Raw genomic sequence first — 25,128 nt, 5'->3', positions numbered from 1 at the left:
TCATTATTATATATTGTTCTTATCTGTATCCCACAGCTTGCACTGAAGGATCCAGTACACTCTGTGTCGCTGCAGCAATTTGTATATGAGAAGCTAAAAGCACAACAGGAATTGCTGGGAGAACAAGGCTTTCAGGCGCTCATGGAAACTGTGGATACAGAAATAGTCACTCAACTCCAAGACTTCTTACAAGGCTTCTGAAAAAGCAGAGACAAAAATTTCTACTTCTCTTTTCTTCACTTCAACATTATAAGGGCAAACTAAGCAGCCTTACATCTAACTGCAAAACCCAGCTTTTAAGAGAGAATTTCTTTTGGCAGCTACGGAAAAAGAGGCTATGGCGCTGGATTATTGTTTTTTCCAATTAAGACAAGATTGAAATAATAAATATAAACTCTCTTCTAATTAGTTTTACATGCTTGTTTCACGAAAATGCAATTTGCATATGGAGTAAAGGTTTCCGCGCACAAGAGGCTATAAAAGCAGGTGTTTAATTTACTGTTTGTAGAATGGCAGTGGGTTTGATCTTCCAATCATGTGCTCCTAACACTTAAGAAATAGTGGCTACAGATATTTTTTTCCTGCAAGGATATCAGCTCTCTTAGACTGCCTTACACTTTTGTTTACTATTCAACTTGTAATAAAATGTAAGGTTTGAAGAGTGGAGGGAAGGAATGTGAGGGGAGCAAGTCCTCAACTGAGTCTTCAATTTAAATAGTATAAATAGTGGCAAGTATTCTAAGGGTTTCCTCTATGGGGAGTTGGACGTCTTTTGCAAAAAAAGAAAACCAATAAGGTCATCCAGATGTTTTGCATTTACTATGTTGATTACCTGTAGAATGTAAAGGTTTAATAAATTTGCTTTTGTCTTAGCTCCTCAAAAATGATTTTGATTTAAAATGTAGCACGTGGACCCAGTGGTGGATTTCTCTATGTGTGAGTTCAAAATTGATAACCTGGTCTCAGGATGATGGGAGGTGACTATATTGAATATATTATACACCCTAAATGAACATGGTGCTTGGGTATATGTATCCTGCGCCTCCTTTAAAATGGTTAAGTGTTGTGAGATAGCACTTAATATCTTCTGGCTGATTCTGGGAGAATGGGAATGACTGACCTCAAGTCTATCTGGGAAAATGAAGAAGGCTACACATTAAGGAAAGGGAGTTGAGAAACTTGTAGGTTCCCAGAACCTTCATTCCATTTCCTCCTATCTCACTTCCTAATCTCCTATTTTAAGAAGAGGCTTGGTTTTTGTTTTCTTTTTAGGCAAGGCTTCTTAAGTCCACCTGTTCTCTAATGTAAGAAATCAATTTTTAAGGAAACAAATCAGAAATATGCAATCAAAACATTAGTATGATACTTGCTGCAGGAAGCTGGCTAGTCTATGCAACTGTGGGGAGCCAGGTTTGCCATGTAAACTGTAGGTTACAAAGTGTACTAGAAAATAAAACCTGATGTTTCCAGAATTCAAAAGAGTAGCATTTCAATTACATTTTCCAGCAATACCCCACTTCTTTCTTATTCTCTAAGACTGCATAGAACTCCTATCAGTAATTCAGAGGCAGTGCCTCCTTCAACACACTTCTTGTAGCTATAAAGAATAGAAGTGCAGTGAATTTTAAGTAGCAATATTGCCATATTGCATTCCATTGTGCATCTCCCATGACCTTAGGTTTAGTCAGAGATTTATATTGCAATCCCTTCTCAGGAGTTATTCTCATTGAGCTCAGTGGGACTTACTCACAGGTAAGCATGTGTAATAAGATTGTAGCCTAAGGCCCAAAAAAATGTTGCCAAAGCCAAAATAACATTAACATTAAGATACAATTAAATGTGTTGTAAAATGTTTTAATGGTAATGCAGCCATTAGGATTAGGAAATTTCACAAAATGTACAGCTTTAAACCTGACTGAGTTTTAGGTACTAAAATAGCTGCAACCAAATTTTGGAACGTTCATCCCTCTCCCTTCCCTTTGTGTGTGCTCATGATAAAAAATATCATCCCTAGACTCACAGCTCCCATCAATCTCAGTCAGCATGATCAATGGTAAAGGATGATGGGAGTTGTAGTCTATCAACATCTTTAAAGGTCTTCTTATAAATGATCATTCCTCCTGCAAAAGAGAAAGAACCTTTAAATAATAAACCACAGAGTCAAGTGATGTGCATCCTGAATCTCAGAAAGTCAGAATTTTAAATGATGGTTTCATAACCAACAACAGCCTCCTTCCATTTACATCTGCAGAATATTCTTGGCCTACGGAGTTTAAAATTGTCAATATTCATGTGTTTATTCAATCAATAGGCCTATAGCCTGCTTTTCCTTTTGAGGAGCTCAGAACTTCATTGGGCCGCTATCAAGTATGACTTTTTGATTTGTAGGGATTAGTGGCTGATCAGTTGAAATCTCTCCTTTTCATAGACATCCCTAATAAATCCCACCTTAATTAAGAAGCCATATTGCTGCAAAATAAGAATGGTGGTAATTTCTCCCTGTTATTCTGAGTGAATGCTGCAGTGATCTTCTAGATTCTCCTCCAGAGTTCCTTGCATGTAACCCCTTCATATTAATAAGCAGGTTTTCTGCATAACAATTAGACGACTTAAAAGTTCTCTGTATTTCATGTTTTTGATGTGATCTGGCATCTGTAAATGGTCCTACAGTCCATGGAATAAAGTAGAGAGAGTGCCTGTTTGAGCAACAGCCAACTCAGCTGCTACTGAGGGGGATGCTTGGGGAGTTGGGGCTACAACTGTGTGATGCATTGCCTCTCATGCATTTTTATTTCAATACTCTATAAAGAACTGGTCTCCTTGGAGCCCTAGCTTCAAAAACAGTCGGAACTGTGCTCTACCTTCCCTTGAAGGAAATCTGCTCTTTTGCAATCCTGTGATCTATCGCCTGAGTTTGAACAGCAAGTTGGGAGGAGGAGGCTGTATCAACATCACTCAGAAAACAGTTTCACAGCGTTGTGAGTTCTACAGAAAAGATCCTGGTCCAGGTGAAAGCCAGTTTAGCTTCCCAATAAGATGGAGCGCTTGGTCTCATTGAAAGATGGGTGTGGGGTGGTCAGTGCTCACAGGGGAAGAGGCATTGCCTGAGATAGGTGTCAGGTGTGCGTTCAGGAGCCAGGCCCTGTGACCAATTGGACTTTGCAGGACTGGGGCCTTCCTAAGTTTGTTCTGAAGAGGCAAGGCGTGGCCACACAGGTGAGGCCGATTGGTAACTCACAGCACCTGGTGGCAAGAGCCAGGAAGGGATATAAGGTCAGCATCGCCCTTCGGCTCTTTGCCACAGCAACACGTTTCCTGCTTTGCTGTGTTTGGCTTCTTGCTTCCTGATTCTTGAACCTCGGCTTCTTGACTCCTTGCTTCTTGGATCCTTGGACCCCTGACTTCGTGCCTCCTTGCTTCCTAACCCTCGGACCCTTGGTTTCTTGACTCCCGGCTCTCTGACCCTCAGACTCCTGGCTTCTGGACCCCCGTTCCTGCTCCCACCCTGCCATCTTGCCCCCGGTCCTCACATCCCCTGCCGGGACTTCTATTGCCCGTGAACCGGACCGTGACAATAGGGACCAAGCTGTTTAGTTTTACCCTGAATAACCTATCAAGCAGTATCTTGCCCTGTAGAACTTCTTGCTGTCTGGATGGATCTGACTATCTGGAACCCAAAATCATTTCCCCGGACTCTGCTGATTGGTGCTCTTCTGATATCTCAATTTAGATTTGATCAGTCACTTGCAAACTATTGGCATAGCTGGGACAAAGCATAAGAACATAAAAACTTGTGGGAGTCTCTCTCTCTCTCTTTCTCTTTTGTTCCTTTCCTCCCCTTAAGAGCTAAGAAGAAATAGGTTGCTTACTTGCAAGGTGAATCTTTAGAATTCTAGAACTGGAACATCTGAACTGGACTTAATTTTTGATTTATTTACTTAAGTATATTTAGGTTTCTCATTCCAGTTCCATTGCTGCTGAATAGCACCAGATTTCATTTTCACTATCCTCAAAAGATAATTGTATAGCTATAGTTTAACCCTTAGAGAGGTCACAGACATGACGTCCCTTATAATTTGGCTTCAAGAGATCTTCAGCGACTGGTTGCAAGAACTTTCAGCAGTGCAACTGAATCACCCCAAGTGTGGTTTGCACCACAACAGTGGTGTGTGTCCTGGATATGGGAGGTGGGGCTACTATGATTCATTTCCCACCAACTACTCCTGAGGAGGAGGAGGAGGAAGGAGAGCAATTGTAGAATCCCATGAAGGTTTTGTTTCTCAGGCTGCTCAGTTGCAGCAGTATGGAGCTGTTTCCAGTGCTTTATATGGCATAAGTGTGCTGTCATGTCCTAAAACCATTCAGCCATGAAGCTCACTGGATGGCCTTAGGCCAGTCACTGCCTCTTAGGCTAACTCACCTCACAGGGTTGTTGAGGGGATTAAACGCAGGTGGATGGGACCGTGTGTGCCACCCTGAGCTGCTTGGACCAAAAAGAAAGTGGAATATAAATTTAATAAATGAAACATAAGCCTTTCAAAGTAGGGGCAATTGTAGTTATGGGCCAGCTACTGTGGCCAGGTCAAGATCATAGGATCCTGCTTTCTGTTTCAGTTCTTCCTAGCACCACAAATTTCCAATAGCTCATCACTATTCATCCAGTTTAGTTGTCTGTGTGATAATTGCCAGCAGTGCCTTTCTGCATTCTGGTGAGCCAGCCTTTGTGTCCTGGCATAAATGGGCATATGCCTATCTGACTTTAGACGCAGCAATATTCAAAAACCAGATGTTTCAATCTCCTAGGAAGCTCTGTAACTTACATTAGTGGCCATCGTTGAACAAAGGAGCCTCAAAGGGAAACTTCAACGTGAAATCACTGAATTACAGTTCCATTACAGGTTTGGTGCTATCACTTGCGGACTCAATCAGGACAAAGGTTTTTTAATCACACTATGTGTGTTAATTGCCTTACCAATGCCAGGATGTCTGTATTATCAACAGGTATTTCATAAACGACCACTCTTAACTGCATAATTGTCACTGGTTTTTCCCTGTGTTTTTTTCTGCAACCCCCCCCACCCCCATTCACTGAAGCCCACCTCAAAAAATTCAAATGTTACCTGAAAGTTTTTGAACAGATTCTAAATGTGCCTTTATAAACCTTCCCATAAATGTGCACATTTTGAAACTTTAATTACAGGGGGAAAGCATCATGTACCATTCTCTCTCTTTGTCTTTAAATACAGAAGGGGCGAGTCCTACCCCCTAGTGTAAACAGAAGAATGTTACTATTACTTTTAAAGGTTATTATACATGGTCTTTATCTCTTAGAAACATATTCTTCCAAACTATTTTCCATTGCCATTAGTGATGTTTGCATTGCAAAATGTCAATAGAAATCTCAGTAATAAAAAGTTACAGCCCTCTAATAGTTCAAACAGTTCAGGAGCTTATGCATGGCTCTTTGTTCTTTTAACTTTTCTTTGTTAAACTGAAGTGCTAATTCATCCTGGCCTTTTCCAATAAAGCTGAAGGTTGTAATTGTTAACACTGGTACCAGAAGTCCATAAAAATAATGTTAGCATACTGTGAAGGGGAATCTGGTTTATTTCATGCACCCACTGATGTGAAAATGTCACTGGCAAAATATATCTGCATCCTGACTACAAAATCATCCGTCATAGAGAACTTTAACAACCATCATCAAAGTTTAAAACCCAATGCACTTAGTATACCTGTTTCAGAATGTTCTTATTTCAGCCTAGCGGGTGATTGATGATGGACAGGCTTCTCTTTTTCAAATTCCTGTGTGGTGCACCTGGAGAAGTTTATTCTTTCTTTTTTTTAATATGGCAGAGAAAAGAGAGAGAAAAAGGAAAAAGTGAGAGAAAAGGGGAGAACGAAAACATCTGCTCATATTAAAACTACAAGCATCTATACACCTTACTTAATTGAAAAATGTAAATGAATATTTGCCATCCAGATGTTCAAAACAGCTTTGGGGGGTGAGTCCTTGTGGTTGTCAAGAGACTTAGACTTTGAACCCTGAGGAGGTGGACAGCTCAAATGGTTAGAGCAGTGGTTCTCAACCTTTTTTTGGGGCCATGCTCCACCTAAGCATCTCTAAAATCCTGATGCCCCCGTGACATATAATTCTTATTATTTAAAAAGTGAACTATTCACATGGAGGAAGCCTAAAAGGCCATTCACTGTTAATAACTCATTCTCAAATTGCGCCCCTTGAAAATCAAATTGCCCCCTGTGGGGGGGGGGCGTGCCTCACGCTGGGAACCACAGGGTTAGAGCTTGGTGCTGACAGTGCCAGGGTGCAGGTTCGATCCCCATAAGGGACAGTTGCATATTCCTGCATTGCAGGGGGTTGAATTAGATGATCCTCAGGGTCCTTTCCAACTCTATGATTCTATGAGATCTTTGAGACCCACATCTATTAAACAATGGCCTGAGGACCTTGCTGTCCTGGCTACATTTGAACACATGTCAGCTTTGTGTGGATAGCTATCTCAATAAGTTTATTCTTCCTCCATTTTGTGCATAGATGCAGGAATATATCCAAACACTAACCCTCTGGAACAGTACGAAATTTTATACTACTGTGAAAGGTAGCATGAAAAAAGAGCAGCAGCAAAGATGAGTCCAGCAGAGGTGCCCCTCATCTTGGTCCTGGTCCTCTCAAGGGTAGAGAAATGTTAAGCAGCGTGGAAGGCTGGTCAGAACTTAAAAGCCTGCAACGAGTGCTGTGCATTGGATCTAGCGAAATTCTGGCTTCTGAACCGAATCGGGCTGATTATGGTCAACCCAGGATGTCACTGGATCGGGTTGAAACAGCCCCGGATCAGATCTGGAGCTGTCAAGATTGTTGGGAAGGGATCTGGCTGTGTTGGGAGAGGGAAGCAGGCAGGCTGCCAGGCTTGCATGACAGTGCAAGACCCCTGAATTGGGTGACCCCAGATTGGATTGGGACCACTCTGAAGCACTGGATCAGGCCCCAAATCAGATTGGCATGGAGGGGCATGCACAGACCTAGATCCCTCAGAGGCTGCATTCCAACATAGAATTGTAGAGTTGGAAGGGACCTCAAGCGTCATTTAATCCAAGCCCCTGCGTTGTAGGAATCTCAGCTAAAGCATCCATGGCAGATGGCCCTTCAACCAACCTCTGCTTAAAAAAATCTCCCATGAAGGAGAGTCCACCACTTTGCAAGGGAGTCTTATGCTGAATAATGAGCTTGGCTCAGAAACCTTTGATTACCGGAGAGTGCAACCGTCTTCCCCCCTGGTGACTTCTGGCAAGGGAAAGAGCCACGTCTGTCACCCTTCAGTGCAGGATCTATTCCTTCAGACCAGGGAAGTCTAGAAACGTTTAGAGCTGCTGATTGTGAGGGAGGCTTTCATTGTAAAATAAATAAAATAGCAGTACAGGAGCTGAAGCAACCTCATCAGCTTTCAGGCCCACTCTCTACAAATATTTACTAAAAAAATGAGCCTAGCTTTACTGCGTAGCTAGCAGCTACCAATACCCATTTGAGCGCTCATCCATTTTTCATATTTGGGGATCTGTAAGTAAATCCACCGCACTTGATTATTTCATTTTACAGAAGTGCTTTAAATGTGCTTTAAATGTATGGTGTGGATGCAGCTCCAGTTGCTGGGAGGCAACGATACAAGAGGCCTATATCCTTTTGTGGACTTCCTGGAGGCATCTAGTTGACTACCTTGGGGCGCAAGATGCTGGAATAACTGGACTTTAATCTGATTTCACAGGGCTTTTCTTAGGTTTTTATTATTCCCTGAGTGACCTGCTTCAAATATTGGTCACATGTTTTCAGAAAACAATACAAGCCTTTCCTGTTCAAGCTTCTAACTATGTTTAGTGATCCATTGGGCTCTCTCCCTTTTCCCTCCTTTTTTACAGCCTTTATTTTTGAGGTTTTTTGGTTGTTGTTTTTTTGAGATTTTCAACAGATAGAATAGCAGTGATGCCCATAACTCTGCCCCATGCCCAGAAAATTCAATGTGTGCTTTTCAGTAGTCAAAGTTAAGTCCTAATATATTTCATGTCCATGATGCTTATTTTGTAATAATGCTTCGCAACCTCATTTCTTGACAGTTTCCACCGTTGGATTCCATGGGTGACTGGCAAAGTCCTTGCAGCATTGCTCTTCATTGGCCATTGCAGTACTTCTGTTTGCCACTTTTTAAGGTGGGAAGGTGAAGCGATGTTGTTTTTCAACGTTGGCTGGGATTCAAAGAACTGGCCTCTAAAATAATGCAGCAGAAGTCAGCTGCCTCAATGAGAAAGTGCAAAGAAGTGGGAAAGAGTCTCGTCTCCCCACTCTCAATCAAGCCCAGCAAAGCAACAGCCTCTCCCAGGCCATGACTTTAAGAATAGTAGAAGCAGCTGGGAAGGGAGAAGAATTTAGGGATTTTTTAAAAAAATATTTTAATAAATTGTGTGCCTTCGTTTCTCAATTTGATCCGTTTACATGATTTTGTAGGTATGTGGTATTTTATGCACTGTGACTTACAGTTATTTCTAGTGATCATAGTTTTTTTGTTGTTTAGTCGTTTAGTCGTGACCGACTCTTCGTGACCCCATGGACCAGAGCACGCCAGGCACTCCTGTCTTCCACTGCCTCCCACAGTTTGGTCAAACTCATGTTAGTAGCTTCGAGAACACTATCCAACCACCTCGCCCTCTGTCGTCCCCTTCTCCTTGTGCCCTCCATCTTTCCCAGCATCAGGGTCTTTTCCAGGGAGTCTTCTCTTCTCATGAGGTGGCCAAAGTATTGGAGCCTCAGCTTCATGATCTGTCCTTCCAGTGAGCACTCAGGGCTGATTTCCTTAAGAATGGACAGGTTTGATCTTCTTGCAGTCAATGGGACTCTCAAGAGTGTAATCGTTAAGAGTGAATTTCTCTTTAATTATTATTTGCTAATGTTCTGAGAGTCAATTCTATTGTGTTCTATTCTAATAGCCTATTGAATATTACTTTATTTGATAAATCGTTCCATTTTAAAATATGTTTTATTGTGCTTTTTGTATTCAATTTGATTATTGTAAGGCGTGTGTTCTTTTTCTCAGGCAGCGACAGCTCACTTTTGAAACCTAGGGGACTTCCAACACTAATTTGTGATATGACTTTGGGCCTGCTTTTAAAACAAAGCACACTAGTCCCTTGCCATAGCTTCTCAATTTCTCGTGTGTGTATATCTGTGTGAAATATTGGTGTTTTGAACTTCTTGGTGATGATATAAGCTTTCAAGGTGCCATTTAATGACGTGTTCCAGTTGGTTGTTGATTAAACCACTTGTTGTGGGAGAGGCGACAAAGCCTCTGATAATCCTAATAAAAAGTTTTCAGCTAAATATATGGGACCTCATGAAGAGCACTGAGCTTGTCTGATGTCATTCCAGGAAAGGGCTGCCTGAAAGGTAATTTATCACAATCAATTAGAAGCAGGCATCCTTCATCACATTGCTCGTGCTTTCAAGATATTTGCTGAAAAGCAACCAGGGCCAAATGTAGAGAGTCTGTGTGCTTTGGAGGGAGGGAGATCTGTTAGACTTAGATAGCTGTCTAGAAGATTCTCACAGAGTAGAGAAAGACAGATTTGTTTGCAGAAAGAAAAGCCATAAGCAACAACAACAATCTTTCCCCAAACTGCATACAAATGCCACAAGGTACCTTTTTTTCTTCTCCCAGTGTGAAAGAAGAACATCACATTATTTTGTGAAGCTGGGGAATGAGCCCAAATAATTTACAGTAGGAACCCAAGGCTCTACAGAGCACAGCAAAATAGCAGCACAGCTGGGTTTGGATTACTGGAAAGAGGCCAGTGGCATGGAACTAAAGCTTTATTATCTTGCAAGAGAAAAGAAGAAGATTCTGCAGAGGGTGTAACTGCTGCAGATCAATTGTATTCCTCTGTAATGCCAGCCACGTTTTTGCCCCAAATTGTCTTTGCTCATCTTCAGCTGCTATTGATGGCCCACCATTGTCCTGAACAATTGTCTCTTACTGCCGGGAAATGTACAGTACTTCTCCTTTAGTTTAATAGGATTTATATCTATTCTTAAAAAATGCCCAAGGTTGTTTCACACAAGGGTGACATAGGGTTGTTTTCAGATCAACTGGTCTTGTTTAAAGCAGATGGGTAACTACTAACAGAAGCTGGTCCTTCCGTGCTTTCAAAGCTCCAGCCACATCTGATTTTGTGGCAGTAACTGTGGACAGGATCCAGAGGAGACTTTTGGCACTTCTGCAGCACACTCATGAGCAAGGAGGATTCCTGATTTCTCTTTCTAGGGAAAGGAGCTCACTTTTAATGGAAAACTGCTCTGGAAAATCCCTGAGCCTACAGGACGGCTATTTGGAAGGTTGCATCTTCTCAGGTATCTCCCCTTACTTATTCTGAGACAAGAAGGATGTGTGCCAAGATTAATCATAGGATCCAATGATGGCTGGTGACCATTGGGAAAGGCAGGGTAGAAGGTAAGGAGACCAACAGTAGGTGGAGCTAAGCCAGTGATAGGCAGAGCTACCTCCTGGCCTGGTTGTATGTAAGAAGGCTGGCAGGTGGGGATTGGCTGAGGTTGGTGGAGCAGCACCCCACTGACCCTAATGGACCAACCTCTACTGAGAGACTCCACTCCTTACTCTCTGTTGGCTCCCACATCTGATTATATAAAAGTAGTCCCGGAAATACATTAAGTTGTCAACTTTACTTCATTGAATCATTCGACTATTCCTGGAAAGTTTTGTTTTTTTAAAAATCCTGCTTGATGGCTCTTTTATTGGACTGTGTTTCAAAAGTTGAGAGCTGGTGTTGTATGATTGCTAGAGTGTTGGCCCATGACTAGGTCACTGAGATTTGAATTTCCACTCAGGCATGAATTGCGCTGGGTGACCTTGGGCCAGTCACCACTGCCTCTTGGCCTGACCTACCTCAAAGGATTATAGTGAGCATTAAAATGGGAAGGAGGACTGTGCATCTCACTGTTAACTCATTGGAGGAAAGGCGGGATGTTAATACAGGCAGTTAATACAGAACTATTAAATGTTGAATTTTAATTGCTTCAGGTGCCTGCAGGAAAGGACTGCAATTGACAAATAATAAGTAAGTAAGTAAGTAAGTAAGTAAGTAAGTAAATAAGTAAGCAAGGTTGTGATCTGAACACAGTTTCCCATAAGTCAGAGTCTAGTTCTACAGCAGATTATGGCACCAAATGTATTTTGAAATTAATACATTTTTAAATGGAGCTGAAATACATATAGAGAAGGCTGTCTTTTCACACATGGTTATTCGTAACAGAGCTTTCAACAGGAAATCTCTCAAGAGACCTACTTCTGATAAGACTCATTTGACAGCCTTAAGCAGTTTAGATCAGTTTTAGATCAGCTGTCTGACTTCTGGATATTTAACTGAGTCCAACCTCTGAACTTTCTGAAGTTCACAAGATAGGACTTAATACTTTATTCAGATATGAAAGAAAGTGTCAAAAAAAAAAAAAAAAAAAGCTTCTCCTTTTCTGTTTAACATTCCTTAGAGAGTTGGCACTTTTTAGATCTGTCATGCTGAAGATTCCAAATCCTTCAGGCAATAGTAGGAAAACAAAATACAAGTTTGCTCTCTGAGCTTGTGTGTGTGTGTGTGTTAAAGCAAAAACTACTTCTGAAGAGTTAGGAAATTAAGTGGAGGTAAAATGTATGATGATTGTGAATTTGATAGTACAGTTTTGATGAATAGCGTAAGCTTTGAATTGTAATGAGTATTGTTGCATGCCACCCAAGCAGTGTGAGATTCCAGAAGTTCCAGACACTTACCGAGTGTTTCTGTGTCCTTTTGGAAAGAGGCATAGCAGAGACTGCAGTGTCTTTATAATATATGGTTTATTTTCACATACAGTGGTACCTCAGGTTAAGTACTCAATTCGTTCCGGAGGTCCGTTCTTAACCTGATACTGTTCTTAACCTGAAGCACCACTTTAGCTAATGGGGCCTCCTGCTGCTACCGTGCTGCCGGAGCACGATTTCTGTTCTCATCCTGAAGCAAAGTTCTTAACCTGAAGCACTATTTCTGGGTTAGTGGAGTCTGTAACCTGAAGCGTATGTAACCTGAAGCGTATTTAACCCGAGGTACCACTGTATATATCTACAACCTGTGCCTATGATGGAAGGGTTAACAGCATTGACACCCCAAAAGAGTCTCGTTTCTCCCTTAGCCATAGCCTTGGATTCAAGCAGAACTCAAACTTTGTTCTCAAATGCTGCTCTCTCTTTCCAGTTTGCTGCTTTACTCCTAGGTCACGTCAGTGCTCTTTCAACCCTAAACTCTGGCTCTAACTGTTGAGGGAGGGGGCCTAACCCATTTGCCATCTTGCACTGAACCCTTAATCCCCCTTAATGGCTCATCGCTCAGGCTATCACCCTCACTAGGAGGCAAGCTTGGCTATTCCAAGAATCAGAAGTCCTGTTTAAATTCTAATACCTACTGGATCCAGGGATTAAAGGGGTCTGGCACCCAGTTTAGCATCCCAGACTCATAACACTATGTACTCACAGCTTGAAATTTCACTGCCTCTACATATTCCCTAACTATGTTTAGGAATAAGATCGGTGTTACATTTATCTGCCAGATCCTATGTTTCACTACTGACAGCCAGGTCTGGTGTGTCACCCAGTAGCCCCACACCATGTTATTTGGCTGGAGAACTGCATCATGAAATTCAGAGAAGTGCAAATTTCTAAGGATAGCTGTATTTTGGTTCACATTGTTTCAGGAAGCTTTTGTTCTGCTTCCTGGTTTCCCACCGGCATCTGATTGGCCACTGTGAGAACAGGACACTGAACTAGATGGGCCACTGGCCTGATCCTGCAGGCTATTCTTATGAATTAGGGTAGGTTTGCATTAAATTGTGAAGTGAATTTCTCTTCCATCCCTAGACAGAAAACTTAAGAATGAGGCATAATAGAATTTTGAAAGCAATTACTAATGCTACCTAAAACCATCAGGCCTGGATTGGGGGGTTTAGGATAAGGCTATTGGACTTTTTCACTCAGAATCCAGCAGTTATTCCTAGAGCATCTTGCATTCTGTCAATATCTGCAGCATCTTCATTGCAGACATTCCAGAGTTATCTCAATTGATAAAGAAATGGTCTGTATGTGTTTCAATCCGATTAATTAGGTTTGTAATTACTTCACTCTATAGTATTAAGAAAAGGGTGCGCTATCATTAAATACATTTTTCATTGTAGATTGGAAGGCACTGGCTTAATAGGCAATTAAAATGGATAACCTGGAAAAGAGCCAAGTAGTCAAAAAAGAAAGAAAGAAAGAAAGAAAGAAAGAAAGAAAGAAAGAAAGAAAGAAGTTTGAAAAAGAGTGATTAAGGATTTTAGTCTAGGGTAATTTGGTGGGTTATTTCCTATGTTACTGAAATATTTTGATCTTACAAATGCATACAAATACAAGGCCAAAGTTCATTTCCAGTTACAAATTTTCCATAAACTACATACCCAAAGGGGGGGGGGACGACCAGCTGCAGAGCTGCCCTCATAGCTGAGACATGCAGTCAAAAGAATCACATAATACAACTCTCCTTGGATGATAACATTCAGACATCAATGAGTGATTGCATGTATGTATTTATGTTTATTCATTTGCTGTCTAATAAACTCCAAGCCCCTCCAGACATCCTCCTTATTGCACATTCAAGAGGATCAGTTCATACACTCTACCTTCCTACTGAAATCTCATAACGTTTCATACTGTAGCCCCTCCGGGCAGCAATAATGTGCTAGTGTTGGGGAAGCATCATAGAACAACTAATAAAACAGGATAAATCTACCACTAATGTACCACAAGTGTGCCAAGAAGTCTATTGCTGAATAAATCCACAATAAAACCCCAATTTGAGGAGGTTCGTCATTTCTAGGCTGCTTACATACTAATTCATACCTGTATGAAAGCTCATATATACAGCTGGATAAAGCATATGCTGACAAGATGGTAGGCAAACCAAGGCCCGGGGGCCGGATCCGGCCCAATCGCCTTCCAAATCTGGCCTGTGGATGGTCTGGGAATCAGCGTGTTTTTACATGAGTAGAATGCGTGCTTTTATTTAAAATGCATCTCTGGGTTATTTGTGGGGCATTGGAATTCGTTCATATATTTTTTTCAAAGTATAGTCCGGCCCCCCACAAGGTCTGAGGGACAGTGGACTGGCCCCCTACTGAAAAAGTTTGCTGATCTCTGGTCTAGGCAGTATTTCATGCTCTCATCCCTGGTCTTCCCTGGTGTCATCCTTCATCCACAATCTTCTAGGCCGCAGAGCTCACTGAAAACAATTGGACCATGGGAATGGGTGGGTCCAAGCAGCTGGAAATTGATCCCCTCATGGTGGAGGCAAGTCTTCCTCCAGAAGTTCCCATGACCATGGAAAACTGTAGTGATTCTTTTTCTTTCCAAGATACAAGAGTTTTTAAAATTGCATTGAGCTTTCCCCACAATCTGCGATATCATTCAAAACATCTGATCTAGCAACTGCTCTCTGATATGGCTTAGCCCGCCAAGTGCAGCACCACATGATTCCCCTGATGGTATGCTTCAGCTGTCAAGCCCTTATTATCAAGACAAAAAGTAACATAACCACCAATAAGACATAAACAATAAAGCAAACAGCGGAAATACCTAAAAACTGCACCCACGGTGCAGAACACGGCAACAGTGGTGCAAACAGGCCAGAAAGGTGTTCTGGCACGCATTACTTATGGGTTTCCATAATATTGGGCACCTCAGAGTGGACAGTTGGCTCAAGCTGTGGCCTTCTTAGTTCCACTGCTGTGATTTTAGTTGCTGTGCTCTTCAGCCTGATGGCTGGGAGGATATAAATGGCTTCCTGTGATTTTCCATCTCTCTTCATCTCTGGATCAAGTTAATTGACTAATTAATTTGAGTACGTTTCTTAAAATCTATTGCTGAAATGAAAATGATCGAACAGCTGCCACTTGTGGCATCCAGGGCAAGATTGCCGACATTAGTTTAGATAATTGTGTTATTCCTCTTTTACGGGGGCCAAGGGGCAGATTCTCTCTGTGTATTTAAATAAAATGGCCTTAATCATCTTGCAACAATGGTGTCTTCGTTTCAAACCTGCTTCAAACCTGTTAAGGAAAGGACATGTTATTCCTGTTGGTGGCTTGTCTAATGAGGGACACATCCACATCACATGGCATCCCCCAAGGATTCTTGGGAACTGTGGGAGTCTCTCCTCCTCCTCATCTCCTCTCCTGCTCTCCAGCAGCCACTACAAGCTGCCTAAGGGAGGAGGCTGGCAGCAGCAGCCATAGAAAGGCCATGGAGAGGCAACAAGATGCTTCCTCACTGCTGCTGCTGCTGCTGCTGCTGCTCAGGACAAGCCACCAGTGGCAGCAGCGGCCCTGACGGGAAATAGGGACATTCCAGGATCAAATCAGAAGCAGTGGTGAAGCTGCACAGGGGACTGAGACCAGGTGGGGGCAGGGCTGGCGCGCATCCGGGGGCATGGCGCACGTCCCGGGGGCATGGCATGTCACCCATGGGGGTGTGACATGCATCCTGGGGGTGTGGTATGCTGCCTGCAGGGCCATGGCGTCCAGCGTGGTGGAGGGGTGTGTGGCGCGTGTCCGAGGGGGCAGCCGCGATGGTACCCCCCTCCCTGATGGTGCTGTGGCGGTGCGCTCCCCCCGCCCCCCGTTCCTCCGCCAGTGATCAGAAGCCAGGATGACTTTTGTAATTTTGGGACTGTCCCTGGAAAACAGGGACACTTGGAGAGTATGCTGCCCCCAGGATTACTTTCTGCCACCTTCTGAATAAGATTTTTGCTTCGTCAGGGCTTTGACCCATATTTTGTGTGCTTGTTGCTTTCTCTGGAAATTGTTTTGTAATTTCTGCTACCTTTGTGGAGCGTTTGTTTATTTTAAATTATAATATTTTAATTTGAAGGTGTTTAAGCTACTATATTAGCTTCTTTGGTTGTGAAGTATGATGTCTGGATCAGGCTGGATCAGTGGAAGCAGTGGGGCATAGATTCTAAAACAAATGCAGCTGCCATTTTAGACTCCATACAAAAATATGTGCTAAATGTGTTCTTGCAAACAGGAGCCAATGATTCATCAGAAATAGTGGGGCAGAGAATGGGAATGAGCCCCCTCATTCTTCTCTGTCTACTCTTCGCATACCTTTCAAGGGCAGGGGCAGAGGAAGGAAAGACGAGTCAGGCTCACAGTACCCTACCACCTGAAACCCAAAAGTACCTCAAGCAAGACAGGCTTCGAATAATGAAACCCAGAGTCCTTTGCTCTCTTGTATTTTCCTCTGTCAATGTTTTGCAAAGAGATTCTGTATCTGTGGCTATATAAGGATACTTCATCAAAGGAAATGCCATTAACCTTGGTATATTTTGCCAAGAGAGACTGGATTCTTACTGAGGATCTGAGCCACTGGATACTAAGTGATGAATTTTCATATTTATAACAAAATGCTTTAGAATCATATAATTTTAGAACCAGAAGGAGTTTTAGCATATTCTGAGCTGCTTAGAAATGGCATAAATCTCAGTTTTTTTAAAGCTGCAAACCTAGGCAGACATACTTGGAAGTAAGCCTCACTGAGCCTCTTTTCTCAATAAACATGCATAGCACCAGGCTATTAGCTTTTGCAGGTCTTCATCTGTTCTCCTCTTTAACACTTCTAGGCGAGGAGGTTCTTTCATGAGTTGTGAGTTCCTAGAGCAGAACTCTAGCACAGCAGAACTTCCTCTCTTCCACCTCTGTGCCCCCTGGAACCTCACCCACCATCTGCTCTGGATTCCTTCCAGTCCTCTGGGGCAGATTTGGAGGCAGTACGGTGTGTTTGCAGGGAGAGGGAAGAATTTGCATTGCATTATCATAAGTTGTGTTTGTGTAATCATTTTGTTGGATGCAACCTGTGGCTTCCCTGGACAACTTAGACTTAATCATGGATGTGGTAAATTCACCATGAAGTGACCTATCTCTATCGTTTTGGAGTGGTGACTTTTTCAATGTAACGTTCCCCTCATACGATGACATACCACTATAAATATGATGACTTGCCACTTTTAAATGAGTTGCCAGACAAAAGAGAAGGGCATTGTGGTGCAATCCTGACCAGTCAAAGCTTGCATTTTCACAAGAAAGCTGTAGCTAATTATTCATATAGAAATGCCCTTCATTAGTCCACTCTTTGTTTTGCCACCTCTGCCTTTTTGAATTCTCATGTTCTCCATTCGAAATGTATTTTTTACTCTGCGTTCCATGCTAAAAATACCTCCTGGATTGCATAAATCCCCCAAAATAGCTGAAACCAGAACAGAACAAGACAGTTCACAGGTACCATTAAAGTGGGTTTTGCTCCAGGTGTGGCAGTTTCTTCATCCTCTTCACGCATTACTGATTGGGCGTGCCTGGCCTGGCCTTCAGATGGCCACACTGCTTTTATGTAGGCTTCTTTCCTGCTCAGGAACATGCCAAGACTATATAGTTGGGGCCAGACAGCATTCCACATGCTGGGGGTAAGGCCAGGAATGTGTTCCCATTTATTAGCAATCACATGATGCCCCTTCACATTAGTTAACCGTGATGAAAAGGAATCTGAGTCTTACCACATGACGAGATCTGTACATGGATCAGAATGGAATAGTAGGCAACTGAGTTTCAAAAATACAGTCATAGCTTGGAAGTTGAATGGAATCTGTTCCGGAAGTCCATTCGACTTCCAAAATGTTTGGAAACCAGCTAATCGGAAGCCATGGAAGCCCCGTCGGATGTTCAGGTTCCAAAAATAGTTCACACTCACTTCAGGTTTGTGGTGTTCAGCAGCCAAAACATTCAAGAACTAAGCTGTTAAAAAACCAAGGTACGACTGTAGATTGTTAGGGCTGGCCCTGCAAGTAGGCAGGCTGAAGTAATTACCTCAGGTGGCAAATGCTTGCGTACTGTAGCAAGGAGGACAAAGCAGTGTGTGCCACTTGATATACTAGTCTGCTGCCCTCAGGTGAAGTGGGAGGATGCTGTTCTGTCACCAGCATTGAACCAATATTCAACTGCCGGTCCAGTCTGCTGCTGTGTGGGTTGTGGTGAGTGGGGTGGGGAGAGGAGAGGAGAGGAGCACTTTTGTATTTCACCTCAGACAGCAAAATGTCTTGGGCTATGGATTATACCATTTGAGGCTGCGAGTGAGGGGTGCCATTTTAAAGGTGGTGGTGTTGAAGCCCACTGCAAATCAGAAAGCAATACCTCAGGGAGAGTTTGTGGTGCTGCCTTCGTTTTGCTGTTTCTACTCGTAGGATTATTATTGCTGTTTAACATTCAAAATAAGCGTGTCGTTCCCCAGTCAGCTTTTCCACCTCATTCTGGTACCTGTGTAAGGCGGTCAGAGAGGGGATGTCCTAAGTGCAATAATGTGCATTCTTTCCCTCACAACGCTTCCACATAAGATCAGTGAAACAGGAACCTGTGGAGAAGAGCGTATCACATTTAATCACCCATTTAAAGCACACACCTTACGCTGTTTGTTTGACACAGATTCCCCTGCTTTTCTTTTCCTTTAATTGATCCTTTTGGAGAAGGTATAGGCCAGAGTGTGCTAGCGAAAGAAAACAGACCTGACATCTGATAGAGTGATTTCCATTAACTGTTGCCCCAGAGCTATTTCTATGGGAACATTCGCCACATCCTCTGCAGAGAACATCACAGCAACTGCGTGAATTATGAATATGTTATAAAAGGGGCTACTCAATAATTCATCTCTGTTTGCCCATTTGATGCCAAACTCCAACACCTCCAGCCCAGCCAACATAGTGCATGTTGTGTGCAGGGGGTGTGAGGTAGAGACGACGACAGTTGCTACAGATGGTCGCGCCATATGTCTAAGGAACCAGTTGAAGGGGGTTTGGTTTTCTTGGCACCGAATTGCCATTTCACAGCTGTCCAACTCCACGGGTCACTTGTAGCCAAGCTCCCCTAGAGATGCTCTTCAGAAAGAGTGCAAACAAACCTAGAAGCATCCTACGCTCAAGCGGTCAGAGGTGAGCTGCCAATGAGAGTGGGCCCGAGCACACAAAGACAAAGATTTATTGCTGTTTGTTCAGATGCGTTCCAGAAAAAAGGAAGGCCTCGCTTTCTCGCATAGATGTGCTGTCTTGATAGCTGCTCAATTTGAATGGAAAGATAACATGTGTGTGTCTTCTTGCATGAATACAGAAGGGAGGCAATAAATGCAACCCCCATACTGTCCTCAAGAACTGAGGTAGAAAATTCCAACCACAGAGCCTTCATGAAATCTCAGTGCTGTATGTGACAGCTCATGATTAATGAGTTATGCCTGGTGTTCAGTCAAATTCCAAAAGCTTTCATCCTTACCTAATCTCTCAGTATGATACAAATCCTTATCCTGCTAGCCCATAATTCATGCCAAGGAAAGTCCACTCGCTCAGTTCTCTTCAGTTACTCATGCCATCCACTTTAGCACCATTTCAATCTTCTTGGTTAGATTAGAACTGAGTGCTATATTCTGTATCAAAGCTACTGACATATGATGCACATGCTGCTGTTTCTTTAGGAAGGGACCAGTACTTTGCTCCTAAACATCTTTTTGTTTCAAAGCTTATGGTATATGGCAGTTTATTATTATTATTATTATTATTATTATTATTATTATTATTACTATTATTATTATTATAAAGCTTGAATAACGGGCATCCAGATGTTACAGGAGAAAAATATGAATTTCTTTAATTCAAAGTGTTGCAATGGAGAGATATTTTTCCAATTCTTTATTTTTATTTTTCAATCGTCATTCATTTCATTTTCTAGTCATTAACTTGTTAATTGGTTCCTCCATTGATTTCAATAGGATATCAACCACTCTTCAGCTGCTTATAACTTTGGTGTGTTCTAACAAAATAGCATGAAATTTCAAATAGATGAGACAAACGATCTCCATTGTAAAGGAAATAAAACTGTGTACACACACAGTTTAACTGCAATAGAAGCTAAATAGACTGTTCCATTATTTCCGTTTCACTGTCCTCTCTCTGCTCTCTGTAAACTGAACAGAGTTCTAGCCTATTTTTTCAATGCAAAACAATGCCTGTAATGTATAGCAACATTAAAAGCAATCAATCAAATTGCATTTTGTATTCATTCATTCAAATGCCCATTAATTTTCTACTATAAAAATGAATGGGGGTTCATTCATTAAGCTTCTCATTCATTTTTAAAATGACTGCATAACCTTAACGCTAGTTTTGCTGCAGGCCTGGAGATATGTAAGAACTCTGTCCATAAAGCTTAGCATTTCAATGGTAAGCCTACAAGAAGGCTTTGAAATGTTACTTTTTGCCTCTCTCTCTTTTGTATAGCATTTAGCATTAGGGGCTAGTAAAGCAAACCAGGTGACAGCTAATAAATGCAGGATCTTCATAACAAAAATTAGCTGTCTCAGTGAAAAAAGAAAGACAGATTAGAAAGGTATTAACTCCTTGAAAGCAATCTCCATTGAAAGGATATTCAATGCATAGTTCCTAGTTTTGTTGGCTGTCTTGAAAAATTTCCATCTGCAAATCATTAAGTTTCCTGATCTATGCCCTTCATATAATACAAATCTCTTTAAGTGTCTTCATGGTCTACTGATCTTAATGGAGGTCAGGCCTATAGTGCTGCTGACTGTTAATAAAGATGATCTTAATAATGGAAAGCAATAAAAAACAGGTTTTTTGTTTTTTTAAACACCATTGAAGTATTGGGTAGTGTTGTAGCCTTTTTGGTAATGTGAAAAATAACATATTATTTTTAATCCTAATCTGCCCGAATCCCGGGGCATGCTGCTCAGCGAAAAATATGGTAAAAGTCACTGGCCATTTATTTACGAATCTGAGAATACAAGCATTGTTTTGCCACTTTTAATTGAATGGTGATGGTAACTATGTTATTCTTCTTCTCCTTAAAAAAAAATGTTCAGTATCATAGGCTGCTGAGCATCTTCTGAGCCCCCAGAAATCAATCTAGGTTAAGTGGAAGTTCTGAGCATTGAGTTTGACTTGAGGAATTCCTTGGCAAAGTTGCAGGATTAAACTTTTGAAGCCTAAGGCTGTTTACTTTAGAACCAGAAACCTTTAATCCTCTTTGGAGAGCTCTCTCTCTCTCTCATATGGAATCTTAGATTGGCTTCAGGAGACAAATAGCCATGTCTCTTTATATATATATATATATATATATATATGTAGTGGGACGCGGGTGGCGCTGTGGGTTAAAGCCTCAGTGCCTAGGGCTTGCCGATCGAAAGGTCGGCGGTTCGAATCCCCGCAGCGGGGTGCGCTCCCGCTGTTCGGTCCCAGCGCCTGCCAACCTAGCAGTTCGAAAGCACTCCCGGGTGCAAGTAGATAAATAGGGACCGCTTACTAGCGGGAAGGTAAACGGCGTTTCCGTGTGCGGCTCTGGCTCGCCAGAGCAGCGATGTCACGCTGGTCACGTGACCCGGAAGTGTCTTCGGACAGCGCTGGCCCTTGGCCTCTTTGAGTGAGATGGGCGCACAACCCTAGAGTCTGTCAAGACTGGCCCGTACGGGCAGGGGTACCTTTACCTTTATATATATGTACCCAGCAATATGATATATGTTAAGAGAACTGTCAGCCTGCAAACTGATGTTCCCGATTCAATTATTTTTTATCAAATAAAATACTGTCCTTTCCAATTGTCCTGAAACAATGCAGAGGGGGGAAACACTTTTTAAAAGCCAGTGAAAATAAAAGTGAAATGAAGAAGAAATTCTGATGAAATGGAGGAATGAAGTAGCTCCAAGAGGTGTTGGGGGGCCGCATAAAATGAGGCGCTCTGATTCATGAAATGGAGAAGCAACATGTGTTGGATCCCTCATTTTAATATGAGAAAAGAACCAACTTGCTGGGTCAGTATTGTCTACCCTGACTTACGAGTCTTTTCTCAGTCCTACCTTGAGATACCAAGAATTGAACCTGGAGCCTTTTTCAGGCAAAGCAGGCGACTTCAGTTCATGGGGGCTTCTTTAGAGTCCTGTGGGTTTGGGATACAAGGCAAAGCTTGCAGAAAGCTGTTGGGAGAGTGTAGTGAATCTCTCAGATAACCCTTCATTTGTCTCCAGTAGTACTTTCCACAAACTGTAGGCTTTGATTCATTTTCATGATGTGCTATAAATTACAGGATTTGTCCCTGCTTGGTTATCAGTTCTCATCTAGGAAAATGTACTCAGGCATGGTTCATAATCCCCCCCCCCAGGCAAACAGCTGCTGCCCTTTGCAGCTCTGTCCATGCTTACAATCACGTGGTGATATATTACTGTGAACTTTGTTGTACAACCGGTAGCCTGCGATGACAGCCGCCCATTCAGCTGTCAGGTGCAGAGTCAGTTTGGTTATGCATGAAACTGCCATGGCTGTACATAGTTTCTTCACATGTTTTCAGCTCGGGAGGGGTGACTAGTGGCCACATCCGCACCATACATTTCAAGCGCTCTCATACCACTTTAACAGGCATGGCGTCCCGCAAAGAATCCTGTACTTTGTCAATAGTGCTCAGAGTTGTTAGGATACCCCTATTCCCCTCACGGAGCAGCAATTCCCTAAATTTCCCTGGAAGAGGGATTGAGTATTAAACTGCTGTGGGAATTGTAGCTCTGCAAGGGAAAATTGGGGGGGGGGGAGTGTCCTCCTAACAACTCTCAGCGCACTTAACAAAGCGCTGGATTCTTTGCAAGAAGCCATGACGGCTAAAATGGCATTTGTTTATTTATTTCATGAAATTCATACGCTGCTTGATTGTGGAAAAACAACAACTCAAAACAGTTTACGAAAAACACAATAAAAGTACAGTGGTACCTCGGGTTAAGAACTTAATTTGTTCTGGAGGTCTGTTCTTAACCTGAAACTGTTCTTAACCTGAGGTACCACTTTAGCTAATGGGTACTCCCGCTGCCACCTCCACACAATTTCTGTTCTCATCCTGAAGCAAAGTTCTTAACCTGAGGTACTATTTCTGGGTTAGTGGACGGAGTCTGTAACCTGAAGTGTCTGTTGCCTGAAGCATCTGTAACCCAAGGTACCACTGTATCAATAAGAAGAATTAACAAAAAATAATATAAGGCTTTTGAAAAGTTGAAATAGTAACAAGCTTTCTAAATATCGGAGTATTGGAGTGTTTTAAATGTGTGGTTGCAGATGGGCAAGACTAGCCCAAGATGCTCTGCAGCTGTAGGCAAAATGCCCCAATGACACCCCACCTCCACAGTGACACCCTGCATGAGGATCCGGTCCCCCTGCCCCTCCCTGCCCCCACTGTCACACTGTGCTGCTGCCAACCCCATCACTGCAACTGTACCCTCACCTGTGGCTGCACCCACATGGCCACCGTAAGGGGGAATAGTGCTTTAGTGGGGTATAAATGCTGTAAATAAACAAATTAAATAGTGGAAACCAATTGTGTGGCCCAATCTCTAGTGTGTGGTTTTAAAAAAATAATGTATAGTATTTGGTATGTGTGTCCCTATGAGACTCTGCTATAAGCAGAGTACTTTGATCAATGGGAGTGGAAATTTCCCCAAACTGTACAGCACATTAAATAGGAAGCAATGTTAAATTGCCCAGCGCTTGCCAAGAGTGTCATCTAACATTTTTTTTGCTGTCCTTGGCTTATCTTAAATGGCTGTAATTTATATCAAGTCTTGGCTATACAAGGGGGACCGATGTGTGTAGTATGATGGATACTTGAAATATTAGTAATAATGCTGCTTCTGTAGACTAGGCCTTGACTTATTTAATCAAAACCCCATTATTTTATGACATAAAATACATCATCGTGGCCAGACCATAGCCAGTTTTACAGGAGATTCTTAAACAGCAGCAGAGCTTGCTTTTTACACGCTTCTTTTCTTCAGAACTGAAAATCGAAAGGGGACTTGTCTCCAAGAAGCTCAGTTTAGAAAACATTGGAGAAAAACGTGTTTGTGAACATTTTATTTGATTGTTGACAAGGAAGGCAGACATTAGGATGAAAGGATGAAGTCTGTAAGAAAGCGATGGGCTTTCCTGCCCTGAAAGGAGCGACGCTCTTTGTTTTCAGCCCTCGGAAATTATAGAATGACTTCTAGACTGCTGCATTATCAGGAAATGAAATGGAACTAGCTGGAGCTATTGTATTTCATTATGATAGCACTAATCTCTCTGTTCTGTTTCCAGAATGTGAAGTGGCAGCTCTTTTATTTGTTCAGCAATGTCTCATTTATTCAAGGGCAAAGCGTTAGGGCCAAAGGAATTGCTGGTGTGAACTGGTAAAAAGTAAAACTAGGGTTTCAATTTTCTTTTCTTTCTTTTTTGTTAGACCAAGTCTACATACATATGTAACAGAGCATGGCAGAACCTTTAGGGCAGGGATGGGGAATTTTTGGACTTTCAGATGCTACTGGACTACAACCCCCATCAACCCCAGCCAGCATGGCCAATAGTCAAGGATGATGGGAGTTGTAGTCCAGCAACTTCTGGAGGCCCACATGCTCCTTATCCCTACTTTAGGTCACAATCCTGGAGGGCCAACATGATGTCCTCCAGGTGTTGTTTGACTACAACCAACATCGTACCTGATTGTTGGCTGTGCTGTCTGAGCTGATGGGAGCTCAGCAGCATGGGGTGGGCACCACTTATTTATTTTATAAAATTTATACACCTCTTGCTTGTACAAAAACTGCAAAGTGGTTTACAGAAAGGATAAAACAAGAAAAGAATCAAGAAAAAAACCCAATAATTTAAGTCCAATGCATACAGAAAGCCATCAAAGATGACTATGTTTTGGTTCATATTCTCAGCTATGTCAACAATGATATAAGAGATCACCTTCTTTTATTTTTAAAAACACACCTCTAGATCACTTTGTACAGAGTTGTTTTTGGACAGTTGGTCTTCAGCCTGCCATGTTGCAACAAGGCACTGAATAGAAACCAGCAAACTGTTCCTGCTTGTGTACCAATAATGGGTGTTGCTGCGACAATATTAATAATAATTTCAAAATTAGAATAAACTCTC

At 42.2% G+C, this 25,128-nt stretch overlaps 1 protein-coding gene across 5 annotated transcripts in view; it reads left to right on the top strand.

The window, feature by feature from the left end:
- IPO11 (importin 11) overlaps positions 1–872 on the top strand; it is a 70,297-nt gene extending 69,425 nt beyond the window's left edge. For all 5 annotated transcript variants that reach the window (XM_083403828.1, XM_083403827.1, XM_083403829.1 and 2 more), the window contains exon 30: positions 37–872. In XM_083403828.1, coding sequence (XP_083259954.1) covers positions 37–201 — 165 coding nt within the window. In that variant the 3' untranslated portion in view covers positions 202–872. The remainder of the gene's footprint in view (positions 1–36) is intronic.
- The last annotated feature ends 24,256 nt before the right edge of the window (positions 873–25,128 follow it).

This window comes from Podarcis tiliguerta (assembly GCF_965153285.1).
Source record: "Podarcis tiliguerta genome assembly, chromosome: 11".
Lineage (NCBI taxonomy): Eukaryota > Metazoa > Chordata > Lepidosauria > Squamata > Lacertidae > Podarcis > Podarcis tiliguerta.
This window is presented reverse-complemented; position numbering and strand designations above follow the sequence as displayed.